The 13,223-nt window shown below is 26.3% G+C and overlaps 1 protein-coding gene across 3 annotated transcripts in view; it reads right to left on the bottom strand.

Annotated features, from left to right (window-relative positions):
* LOC135922894 (uncharacterized) overlaps window positions 1-12,928 on the bottom strand; it is a 54,807-nt gene extending 41,879 nt beyond the window's left edge. For 2 of the 3 annotated variants that reach the window (XM_065457404.1, XM_065457406.1), the window contains exons 1-2: window positions 9,390-9,487; window positions 200-846 (exon numbers count right to left, since the gene is read on the bottom strand). In XM_065457404.1, the coding sequence (XP_065313476.1) occupies window positions 200-397 (198 nt within the window). In that variant the 5' untranslated portion in view covers window positions 398-846; window positions 9,390-9,487. Of the gene's footprint in view, window positions 1-199; window positions 847-9,389; window positions 9,488-12,768 lie in introns of those variants that run through there. The other variant, XM_065457405.1, reaches the window with a different exon arrangement.
* Window positions 12,929-13,223: the final 295 nt, after the last annotated feature.

The following is a 13,223-nucleotide window of genomic DNA, read 5'->3' as shown; positions in this document are numbered from 1 at the left end:
TTTATATGAAAAATTACTTGAAAATCTACAATAACAACCATATTTTATTTTATTTAAATTTAATTAAATTAAATTCGTAAACCTCTTTTTTATATAAAAAAATTTATTTTAGAAGGAATGAAAATTTAATAAAAAGTTCTTTAGTAGTACATATAATATTTAATTAATAATGATTAAAATAAAAGTTAAAAATATATACCAGAACTTGAAATGGCACAACAGAGTCGTCCAGCAACATGGCTTTACAAATCATCTTTTTATGATGTAGGTTCCTTTTGCCGACTGGTCCACAGCCACTTTTTTTATCTTCTCTGTCTTTGCCATTCATTATAGATTTCTGATTTATAGGTAAAGATTTTTTATTCGATTTAGGAGACGGGGATAAGGTTATCGTCATTTTTTTACTCGTAATTTATAGGGTATATGAATCCAGAAATTTTAATCAAAGTATATGCGGTAGTTCTAGGATGATTATAGCGATAGGATATTGATTTTTTCCTATTTTCTAATTTTAATTTGTCTAACTATTTTTATAGTGTAAAAGAATTTTTTTGACTGACTGAAAATATAAAAAATTTAAAGGCCATAAAATGAATCAATAAATTTAATTTAATTATTGTCTTTTTTACGATTAAACAAGTTTAAAATTTGAAATCTATATTAAAAAAAATTTTTAAATTTTAATTTAAAGATTATTTAAATAATTTATGGGAAGAATAAGTTTAGTGATTTTATAACGGTATGAATTTATCGTCATTAAGGGGGTATGGAATATATGGATAGAATGTTAGTCTTCGAAGATAGTATTGCAACATTTGTCGCTCCTATATAGGCGTCAATTTTAACCTTAAAAAAATTATGATAATATTATACAAATAAACAGCTTATAATATTTTTCAAGGAGTAATAAATTTAAAAGATTAAATGAAAGCGGGAGGCGTTAAAAAGAATTCGTAATATTATTTATTAACATTTTTTTTATTCAAATTTATTAAGCGAGAAAGAAAGATTAGCTCCAATCAGTGGAGTACTAGACACCCCCCCCCCCAGACCCCGTACCCGATTTATTGCAGATTACGGGAGTTAAGAATTTGCATAGAGGGGGGGGGGGCTAATAAGTTTAAGAAAATTTCAATAAAAATAATTAATTAAACATAATTACAATTATCATGCTTTTACAATATTTAGCATATAATAATTTCAAAAAAGCCTTGAGTTTTATATTTCATTTTGTGTTCAATGGACTTTAATAGCCAAGATATTATCGGAAATTTTTTTTTGGCTGTGTGCTATATTATTTATTTTATCATATTATTATTTTTTGTGTGTGATAAAGAATTATATTTTTTGGTGTAGGCATATATATAAGCTTAACTTTTGCCTCTTTAAAAAAATAGATAAAATTTAATTTATAAAATCTCGCAATAATCTTTGGTTTCTAAAACAAAATTAAATTTTTAAAAGTTTTATATTTTTTTTTGATAAGTGGGTAGCTATTGAGACATTATTTTAAATATAACTAGATCTCTATGACTTTTTAACTCACTAACCCTAAAACCTCGTCCAAGACGTTTATTTCAGAAAAATATTGGTCACACTGAGATTAAACAAAAAAAAATTATATTAAAAGATAGATGGCGTTACCCGCTTACCATATTATTATATTCTTACTGATAGGGTATTTTACTATCATCAAACATGATAACATAATTAATAATTTTTTAAGATAAAAATAAAAACAAAAATAATTAGGTTTATAATAATGCTTTTTTAGCTTATAATTTAAAAATAGTATAAAATTCTCCCTAAACTTAAAAAAAAGTAGTTTAAAAAAATAAATAAGTAAGAATTGACCAAAATTTGACATACAAGGTATGAGCATAATTACTCAAAAATTTTAATTAATTCCTCTTTCAAATTTTTTTATAATCAATTATATTTACTAATTCCTTTTTTTAAAACGATAATTAATTACTTGTAATAGTGCTGGAGTAATTATAATTACATAATTACAAGTCCTTTTTTAGTAAAATAAAAAATTAATAAAGTAGGATTTGATTAAAAATCATATAAAATAACGAGAAACTTTATATATGATATATAATATAATTATAGTAATATTTTTTTCTTTATTATAATTTTTTTATGTTTGAAAAATATGAAGGTTTTACTCGTTCAATATAAAGTAGAAAATTATCATAAACATTATATTTATATATTCGATTATAATAAATGCAATCAAATTCTGTGTTACAAAATAGAATATCATTTATGATGTCTAGGTATAAATAGATATATGAGCATTAACATCTGAAGCTATTTCCTAATCGACAAATGATATCGAATATATTTTTAACTAATATTTAACAAAAAACATTAAATTTTTATTAAAAGCATCAATTTTTTAAATACGTTATTTAAACGTGTTCTATCATACTATTTAGTAAAGTTTCAAAGCTACATAGTCTTTCTACAGGTGAGGATGAAGACAACAATGTATTATAATTTTTTTAATCGTTGGAAAACTTTCAACATTTTTATGACCTCTATCATCTTTTAGATAAGTAAGCATCATAGGTTCAGTTTAATTGGATTTGGGATAGGACAAAATTGAATAAATTATCATTATTGTTTTTAACAATTTCAGGACTTTAGATTTAGAAATATTTATTGAAACAGCTTCAGATATTATTTATGATTTTAAATCAATTTGTTAGCTATTGAACTCATTTAAGCTTAAAATATGGGTGTTATATAATAGTAAGAAAGCAGAGCTTAATTTACAATCAAAGTCTGAAGATCTTGTAATCCTAATAGCCTTTAAAAAAGTTACACAATGACGTAGGGAAGAGTTTTTAAAAGAATTCGGATTGAATATTGACAATTTAGATTAATCTTCTACTGAATGTAAGATTGTATTCGAAGGCAATTATCAGTTTTCATCAGAGTTCAAGATTAAAGTTCAGAATCACTTATATTTCCGCTAAAAATATGAATTAAAATTGCAATTTTAATAGTTTTAAAAAAATGTTAATTGCAATTATTAAGCTTCTTTCATTAAAAAATAATTAAATAATAAAAAGAATTATAATTGTAATTATGAATTATAACTGCTAATTACTAATTACATGACTGAAAAATATGATTAACTATCATTAATAACTCCCTTTTTTAGGTGCCAATAATTGCCGTTACTATTTACTATAAAGGAATTGAAATTATGAAATTAATTACATATGCAATGCAATTAATTACTGCCTGCTATAACTTACGATAAGGATATCAAGCTTACTATTTAAACAAACCAACGTGCAAATTCAAAGACGATTTGAACAAACCGACGTATGAACACAATTAACATTTGGACAAGCCAATGATTACTGACTTATGCAACAACTTGAACAACCAAAACGATAAACCATTTGAACAACAAGCTCTCTACTAAAGCTTAGATGAAATTATGGAAAAGCTTTTCAAAGAGAGTGAATGTTGAATAATAATATTTAATTTATTTAACAGTTATTCAAATTATACTTTTATTTTTACTTTTACTTTTCGTTTGATGATTTAACCTTTTCTTATAAATTTGTGATTTATATATTTTAATTTCTAGATATAAAAATGTATATATATTATTAACATTTTAAGAAAATTTAGTTAAAATTAATTTTAAGAATAAAATTATATAGCTCACAGAAACAGTAGTTATATTTTTAAAACATGGCATCCCGGGTGGGGAAAACCATGTTTGGAGAAAAAAAAATTTCTTCAGGTCTTCTTTACCTGGGAAATCAAAATTTTTAAATTCAGATTACTTATAAAACAAAACATTATCTCCTGGTCCCGGAAAAAAAAACTCTCCGGTAATAAAAATTTCTTTTTTTGAATACCTGATATATTTTTTTCTTCCATTTCGTCGTAATGGGGAAATTTAACATGCAAAAATAAAAAAAAAATTTATTCAGGTCTTCTTTACCTGGAAAATCAAAATTTTTAAATTCAAATTACTTATAAAACAAAACATTATCTCCTGTCCCGGAAAAAAAAACTCTCCGGTAATAAAAATTTCTTTTTTTGATATATTTTTTTTCTTCCATTTCGTTGTAATAAGAAAATTTAACATGCAAAAATAAAAAAAAATATTCTTATCAACATTCAGTATATAAAGGTAAAAAATTGACAAATTTTTATTAAGTAAAATTTAAACATTTCGATAAATCATCTGAATCTATGTTTGCTTTCAGAATTACCAATATCCCCCGCTGTATATCAGTCCATGATATTCTTTTTGAGTTTACCGACAATCCTGACATAGATTATATACGTGAACCCAACGCGTGGGAGTCCTTTTTGAATTCTACAACTTAAAAAATATGTTGAAATATTATGAGGCCCTTAACGGGAAATTCTATATATTTGGGGACTCAGAATTCATGCAGATTACGCTCATCTTTATTAAAATATGAATGATAATGCTTTTTAGATATACCATTGATTATTTATCTTTATAGAAACAAATGTTAACGTTTTTTTGAAACTTTATTAATTAGCGAATCAAATAAACAATAAAAAAAATTTTAAATTATTATTAATGGATATTAAACATACCTTAGTATACACGTGTACTTGATTATTTTACGACCAGCACATCATCTGACTCTGTTAAAATAAGTACTCTCTCCAAACCGACGTAGGATAGAAATATTTTAAATAATAAATTTAATCTAGCTTATCAAGGCCCAAATAAAAATTTTCTTGAGTGGTACGTAAGACTGTCCAAATTAAATAAAATAATGTTTTTTTAGACGATAATTGCATTAAAGAGAAGCTAAGAAAGTCCATTTTAAATGACAACATAAAATATAAATTAAGTAAAGATATTAATTTAACCTTAAATGAAATGGTGGAGATAGGGAGTTGGTTAGATAGCATTAATATTAAATCAGATATTGATAACGTAAGTTATGTTAATAAGGATAAAAAGTCCAATAAAGATAAAAACTTTAATATTAGAAATAATGAACATAAAGGTTTAGTTAACCAAAACACTTCCGATAACATTTTTCCTTGATACAATTGCAGGAATGATAACAATAATTATTATAGACCTAATAACTTTTAGAAACAATTTTAGACAAAATTATGATAATAGAGAAAACAATTATAATAGGAATAGGAATTACGATAATAATAATTTTAGCCATGATAATTATAATAATAGCAACTATAGTAACTATCGCTACAACAATAGTAATCAATCTAATTAAGACAGAAATAATACATGGCATGATAATAATCAGAGGAAACAGATCCAATACGATGATCGAAATCGCAATAATTACCAATCATAGAGTAACAACTCAAATTATTATAGAGGAAGTGATCACAATCAGAGAAAGCAAATAAATATAACAACAACAACTATAATATGAATATTGAAGAAATTGTTGAAGATAAAGTCGACTCTACAAAAAATAATGAAGATAATGATATATTAATAACTTAACTGAGGACAAGCTTAATGATAAAGATAATGCATTTATGACTACTTTAAAAGTAAATGATGTTATAACAACGATGCAAGTCGACACAGGCTCCAAGTTCACCATAATACCTCAAGAAATGGCTAAAAAAGTTGGCATTAAAGAAATTAAAAAATCCAAGTTGCAACTTACCGCCTATGATGGAAACTTAATTAAGATCATCGGCATTACGCAAGTCAAAGTGACTTATGAAGGCATCACGAAATATTTACAAGTGGTAATAGTTGATTCAAGAAAAAATGCCTTGTTAGGACGTACATGGATCAAGGCCTTCAAGAATATTTTGAATAAATTTATAGCAAACATTGACACCAATTACGAAGATGAAATAAAAAAACTGATTAAAGAGTGCTAATCCAAATTAACTAACGGACCAATTAACAAAGTGTCAAACTACATAAGAAGAGATGCCCAACCTAAAATTATATCACCTAGACGTATAACCTATGCAAAGATTGATCTTGTGGGCAAAGAACTTGATAAATAGATACATAATAAAATTATTGAGCCGGCCAATGATAATAGATGGACAAGTCCTATTACCGCTGTCTACACAGATGATGGGAGCTTTAGGCTTTGCGCTGATTTTAAGAACACTGTAAACCCAGCTCTAGAAGATTTCAGATACCCTCTACCACGAATCAATGATCTAATAGCTAAACTTTCAGAAAGAAAGAAATTTACCAAGATCGATTTTAAAAATGCTTTCTTACAGGTTCCGATTGATAAAAGTTGCAGAAATATTTTGACTATATCCACGCATAAGGGATACTACCGATTTACTAGATCTGCAATCTTTCAACAGATCATGGTCCAGATCTTCGGTGACGTGAAAGATGCCATATTTTATATTGATGATTTACTAATAACCGGAAAAAACGATGAAGCTCATCTAAACAACATAAAAAAGTGTTTGAAAGAATGTCATCATTTGGGTTAATACCTAACTTCATCAAAAGGGTTTTCTTTAAAAATAAAGTGAGGTTCCTGGGTCATGATATTGACGCCAAGGGGATTCACGATAACCACGACAAAATTGAAGCAATAGTGAACATGCGAGAACCAAAATCAGCTGCTGAATTATCATCATTTCTGGGAATGGCTGGCTACTACAGAAAATTTTTGAACAATTTTGCAGAAATAGCTGCGTAAAATAATCAAGTACACGGTCAATGAATAGTTCCGTTAAAAGTCCGCCTAACTTAGGAAATTTATAAGGTATGTTTAATATCCATTAATGATAATTTAAATTTTTTTTATTGTTTATTTGATCTCTAATTAATAAAGTTTCAAAAAAACGTTAACATTTGTTTCTATAAAGATAAATAATCAATGATATATCTAAAAAACATTATCATTCATATTTTAAAAAAGATGCACGTAATCTGCATGAATTCTGAGTCCCCAAATATATAGAATTTCCCGTTAAGGGCCTCATAATATTTCAACATATCTTTTAAGTTTTAGAATTCAAAAAGGACCCACGTGTATATTCTATGTCAGGATTGTCGGTAAGTTCAAAAAGAATATCATAGACTGATATACAGCGGGAGATATTGGTAATTTTGAAGGCAAACATAGATTCAGATAATTTATCGAAATGTTTAAATTTTACTTAATAAAAATTTGTCAATTTTTTACCTTTATATACTGAATGTTGATAAGAATATTTTTTTTAATTTTTGCATGTTAAATTTCCCCATTACAACGAAATGGAAGAAAAAAAATATATCAAAAAAAGAAATTTTTACCGGAGAGTTTTTTTTTCTTTTTATTTTATAAGTAATCTGAATTTAAAAATTTGGATTTCCCAGGTAAAGAAGACCTGAAGAAATTTTTTTTCTACAAACATGGTTGTCCCCACCCGGGACGCCATGTTATAAAAAAATAACTACTGTTTCTGTGAGCTATATAATTTTATTCTTAAAATTAATTGTATCTAAATTTTCTTAAAATGTTAATAATATATATACATATTTATATCTAGAAATTTTATATAAATCACAAATTTATAAGAAAAGGTTAAATTATCAAACGAAAAGTAAAAGTAAAAGTATAATTTGAATAACTGTAAAATAAATTAAATATCATTACTAAACACTACCCAACCTTGATAATACTTATCTTAAAATTAGAAAAATGAATATAAAGTTAGGGCCGAGGAGGGGCGGTATTTGGGAGCCAGTCTCCTACAAATATTTCTATCACACGAAAGATTTAAAGGTGTTAGTAAGTTCTAATTTAAAAAGTTATAAATATTATATAAATGCTTATATAATCATAATTCAGTCATTTATTATATAAAGTAACTATATTTTGATATAATAAATTGCATAAATAATACCTAAAACATATTCTAAACTTCTTAGTCACTTTAAAAATGACGAAATTACTATTATTGTCGTATGAAAAAAGATAGCAGGAAAAAAATCGAAATAAATTTTTGCAATCATCTCTTGTTACGGCCCTGGAAAGTTTATTTTTACTGGCCGCAAGCAATAGATTTTATCAGCCAATTAATAACTGTAGGATAGGGTTTTTAAATTTAATTTTCAAGTGAAGGGGCTCTTGAAACGCTAAATTAAAATTATGATTTTAAAAAGGATACACATAATAGTGATCTGCATCGGGCCTAATTTTTCAAGCCCGGCCCGAAATTTTTTTAAAAATTTTTTGCAGGCCCGGCCCGGATTTATTTAAATATCGAAATTCATTTTTATAATTACTCAAAATAAAAGATATATATTATATGACGTCTAATTTTTATAAATAAAATCAAATATTTTTATTTTACATAAAAAATCGAACCCGATTTTTTTTAAAATAGGCCCGGCCCAAAGCCCGTTCGGGCCGGGTACGAGCCTGGCCTACTTTTGCAGATCACTTACATAATGAATTTATTTATTATAGGAGTAATAATATAATAAAATATCTTTTAATTTTAAATCTATCGAGAAATATTAATTATAGTATTGATTTTAAAAAAACGTAAAAACAAATCATCAAAATATCGAAAAAATATTTGATAAAAATTATTTTGAAAAATTGTCATAAATCGATTAAATTTAATAAGGAATGGGATTGGATTTTGTTAGTCGTGTATATAAATAGTAAATTACATATATAAAGAATTTTTTTTTGACTTATAAAATCCTCAATTTTTACTAATCGATATAAGTAAAAAAAGGATATATAAGTTAATATAAGGGAAGTTAATAAATATACATAATTCCTAAAAAATATTTTTTAATTTTTTACAATATATTTTCTAAAAGTCCCGGAAGTATTGCTAATTTCGGGAGAGAGGGGCGTGAATACCAATATTCAAATATACAAAATAATAATAACATCTAATTTAAATTTTTTAATAGATGTCCTAGAAAAATTTTACCGATATCAAAACACATTCTTTCAATAGCGTAAACAATTTAAAGCTAAATATGGTGGCATGCAATCAATGACTTGAGTTAACAGGAGAAAACCATAAGAATTATATAGAAAGCACCCATTGTAAGAAGTAATATTATTATATCACCTAACTTTAGCCAGCTAGAATAGAGCATAGCCAAAAAATTCACTTAAACCTCTAAGTTGAGCCTAAACTTAATAATTGAGACAAAATAACTATAAGATAAAAACTTGGCTAAGCCGTTTTGAAGTTTGCGAAAGATATTAAATTTAACATTGGCACGAAGTCAAGAGCCAGGTTTTTTATAAAAACTTTTTAAATATAAATTTTTATAGTATGTTTTTTGGTGGCCGCGGCATTTAAAAAAATTACATCGGTCTGGTCAGATAATTATATAAACTAAACGTATATCGTAATCTAAAAAAACTTTTTTTTACCACAATTAAATGAATTGTATCCAGTAGAAGATCCATATAATTATCAAATCACACAAAACCTAGAATTTCATAAAACTCGAAAAAAAAAACAAAAAAATCTGCATTTAATCATTATTGATATTGATGATTTTAAATCATATATAATATTATATATTATTTATTAGAAATGTAAAATTAAAACACTTGGTATTTTTATTTTATTTTAAATTTATAGGAATTGATTATAAAATATATTAGTAACATGATAAAATCAATAAAAAAATAATAATAATAAACAATATCTAATAATTTTGTAATATCTAATAATTTTGTAATATCCATATTTTATTTTATTATTTTTTTTTTATACTTTTTATAAAAAAATATGCTAACTACAATAATACCACTAATATTTATAATGTATTTTAAGATAAAAATTGTAATTATGATAGGAAAAAGAAAGACAAAAAATATTTGCATTTGGTTAATGAAGTAACTAAGCATTCTTCCTTTTGGAAAAGTCTTAATTACTATTATTATCAGATTTAATGGAATAGATAAACTAAGGGTTTTATTATATACTAAGTATAAAATATTAGTGATTTAAATAAACTTTATTCAATAAACCCGAAACAAAAATGACTATTAATTATTGTGTTTAATATTTTTAGCTGCGTTTGGGACCCAACTAAAAAGGATTCAGGCTATATTATATATATTTTCGAAAAGTGGTTCTGGTTTCAATTCTAAATTTTTGTTCATAACGGATCAGATTCCAGTTTGATTTATAGTAGATATCCCTATTTTAAGATACCCTAACATAAACTAAGGCTTTTTAGTCCCCATACTATACCTAGTTTAAATAAAATTTTTATTGATAACTAGAGCAAAAAATGGTAAATTTATCTAAACCCCACCCTCTACTAATTCCTTATAAATAATTTTCGAAAAACACCCATGCGAGATTTCATTATATTAGGAGCCCATTAGGAGGAACAGATGGAATTTTCAAATTTTTAAATAGTCACTTGCAATCATTATTCCTCAAACTACCAGTTTAAAAAAATTATCCATCCATCAAGCTTATTTTATTCTCAAAAATGTCATTCCTCAAGTTCAATGTTTAAAAACCTCAGGTGCTTTCACGTTTGAAACTCTTTAAAAGAATACAAACAAAACTTTTTAAGAATGTTCGGGAGGCTTAGGCTTTAAATTTGCTATAACTATTGCTCTTGTTTTTCCATATCTTCTATAAAATCCGTGAAACATATCATTTCCCAGATCATTTCAACTGATAATGAGAGTTTGATGGACGAGCCTTAAATTTCTAGACCACGATTTCTTGCCAAATATACCTCAACCAGAGTCATCAAAGCAAAAAGATGTATATAAGATTAGTATCTCGTTCCTTCGCTTACCTAAACTTGAGCGATGATCAACAATACAAGTCACTCCTTGGGACGCTTAATTTTAGCAATTCAGGCCATGATTGGCTTGATTCCTACCACAGTAGTTTAAACAATCAACTAATAGATAACGACTCATGTTATGCAATCAGTTTGCGCCTGGGCATACCATTTTTAAACCAATACACGCAACAAATGTAATCAGGTTGCAGTCTGTTTTGGACGTCAAGCGCCCCATTGTAAATTCATATCATTAATCCACACACAAAATTAACACACTGATTGCCACATTTCTCAATAAGGCAAATCTCCCTTATGTTTGAACCCACGTTCAGCAAAGATAAAAAACGCCTTGACGCCTAAACTATAGTTCCCTTTGTAACTGGCCAGCCCTTGGTTTGGGATTTTACTTGAATATACCCCCTTACCCCTTATTATAATGTACATGACCCTCTTCTCAGGGCTGAATCATTAAAATTTCAAAAATATTGTTATCTGCACTTTATCCCCATCATAGCTACATCATCCCTGCTTATTTGGGCAAGCAGTTATGAATCTTTTCAAAACGGTTTCCAAATCCATAAGGAAAAAAACACATATCTTTCTTTTTTATAAACTCAAACACATTGCTATCACAATATTCGTTCCAAATATTTAATGTAAGTTCTTGGCCCGAATTAATTTTTTTTGCTTTTTTTAAAAAATATTTGTTTTTTTTAAAATATTTTTCATGTTTTATTTAACATAGATTTATCTGTAAATTTCTAATATATATTAATTTTCAAGTAAAAAAAAAGATTCAACAGGAGCAAGATGTAAGAAAAGACTTCCAAAATCTTTTTTTGGTCTGAGGCCAGGCGTAAAAAACTTTCTATTCGGGTCCGGCAAATAAAAATGATTAGAAAATATCGGATAAATTTCAGTCTAATTTATTTTCTTCACCGAATGATAGAACTAATTTAGTATCTAGATATTTTTTGATTTCATTTCCATAATCTGCAACTTAATGACTGCTACTCTGCAATTCTCAAAATACTAGTTTGCTATTTAGAAAAAAATACGATTAAGTAGCTGAAAAATATAAATACAATATTCTTCTTACATTTATATTGAAACTATTATTAATTCATAGGCGCCCAAAGGGATGGTCTCCTTTATAACTTCCCTTAAAAATTGTTATACTCATATTGCAATTTTTTAATATACTTAAAAGCCTTGCCCCGCCTCCTAACTTTATAATACATGCTTTCAGAGTTATTTAATTTTATTTTATATCCTTGAAATTTTAATAAATAAATCCTAAAATACCTAAATCAAATTTTATATCCAGAAGTTATATCTTTGATCACAACTAAATCTTAGAAAAGAATAAATTTGTTAAAATCCACCATATTTTATATTGACTTAAATTTTTTATCAACTATATTCACTTCTACAGTATTCATCCAATTTCTTATTGTGCCTTTGATATAGCACAAACATTTTATGATGATTTATAGATTAGTTAACTTGGGTTAAACATATTATTCTTTGAAATAAAAAGTCAATCAAAGTATTAAATTATTGTTATATTCTACTTACATCCGTAACACAACACCTTGTAGGGTTGTGCTTTCTACTTGCATAATAAAAAACTTATGAGTGAATTTTTTTGCTCTTAATTTTCTAAAATCTCCTGCAAATGAATTAAATATATTAAAATTAAACTTAATTAATTGGATATTATATACAAAATAAAGGCTCCTATTTAATCGGTCAGAATTGGAACTGAAATGCTCAGAAAAAAGAATCCTTAAACGCTCAGAATAAATACTGAATGCCCAGAATTATTATCTAATGCTCAAAAATAAATATTTGACTAGATACAAAACTAAAACCCACAAATAAAATATCGAAAAACACACAATTAAAATTATTAATTAAGTAAGAGAAAATTTATATAATATTAATAATTTAAATAAGCAAAAATTTATGATTCTTCATGCAAAACGTACCATTGGCTTTTGGGGGCCACTAATCCTCTCGAATTCTGCGCATCTTACTCGCGTTTCAGTTTTTGTCATTAATTTTTGCTTTAATCGGCTGAGATTCAAATTCCTTTTTAGTGCCAACGTTATAATTTCCTAAGCACAGGATGTTCAATCAGGAGGTCTCGGTCATCGAAAGTGTAAAGCTGAGATAAATGATAAATAACAATTATTACATTTTGGCAATACATATTCAAAATATATAATCATATGATTATAAGTATACCTGAACGCTGAAGTTTCAATTAGTAGCGGCGGTTTTTTATATTTATTTATCGCATTCATCGGCACGCCGAATTAACCGCCCCCTAACGAATAGGGACAGCGTTACATTTTTTAAATTAATTTGATTTATAATTCAATATATTACATTTTTTATAATTTATTTAGGCACTTAACTTCAACATTGTTAATATAATTAA

This window comes from Gordionus sp. m RMFG-2023, chromosome 1, assembly GCF_954871325.1.
Source record: "Gordionus sp. m RMFG-2023 chromosome 1, tfGorSpeb1-WG-v2, whole genome shotgun sequence".
Taxonomy (NCBI): Eukaryota; Metazoa; Nematomorpha; class Gordioida; order Chordodea; family Parachordodidae; genus Gordionus; species Gordionus sp. m RMFG-2023.
Note: the sequence above shows the minus strand (reverse complement) of the source record. Positions and strands in the feature narration are given on the sequence as shown.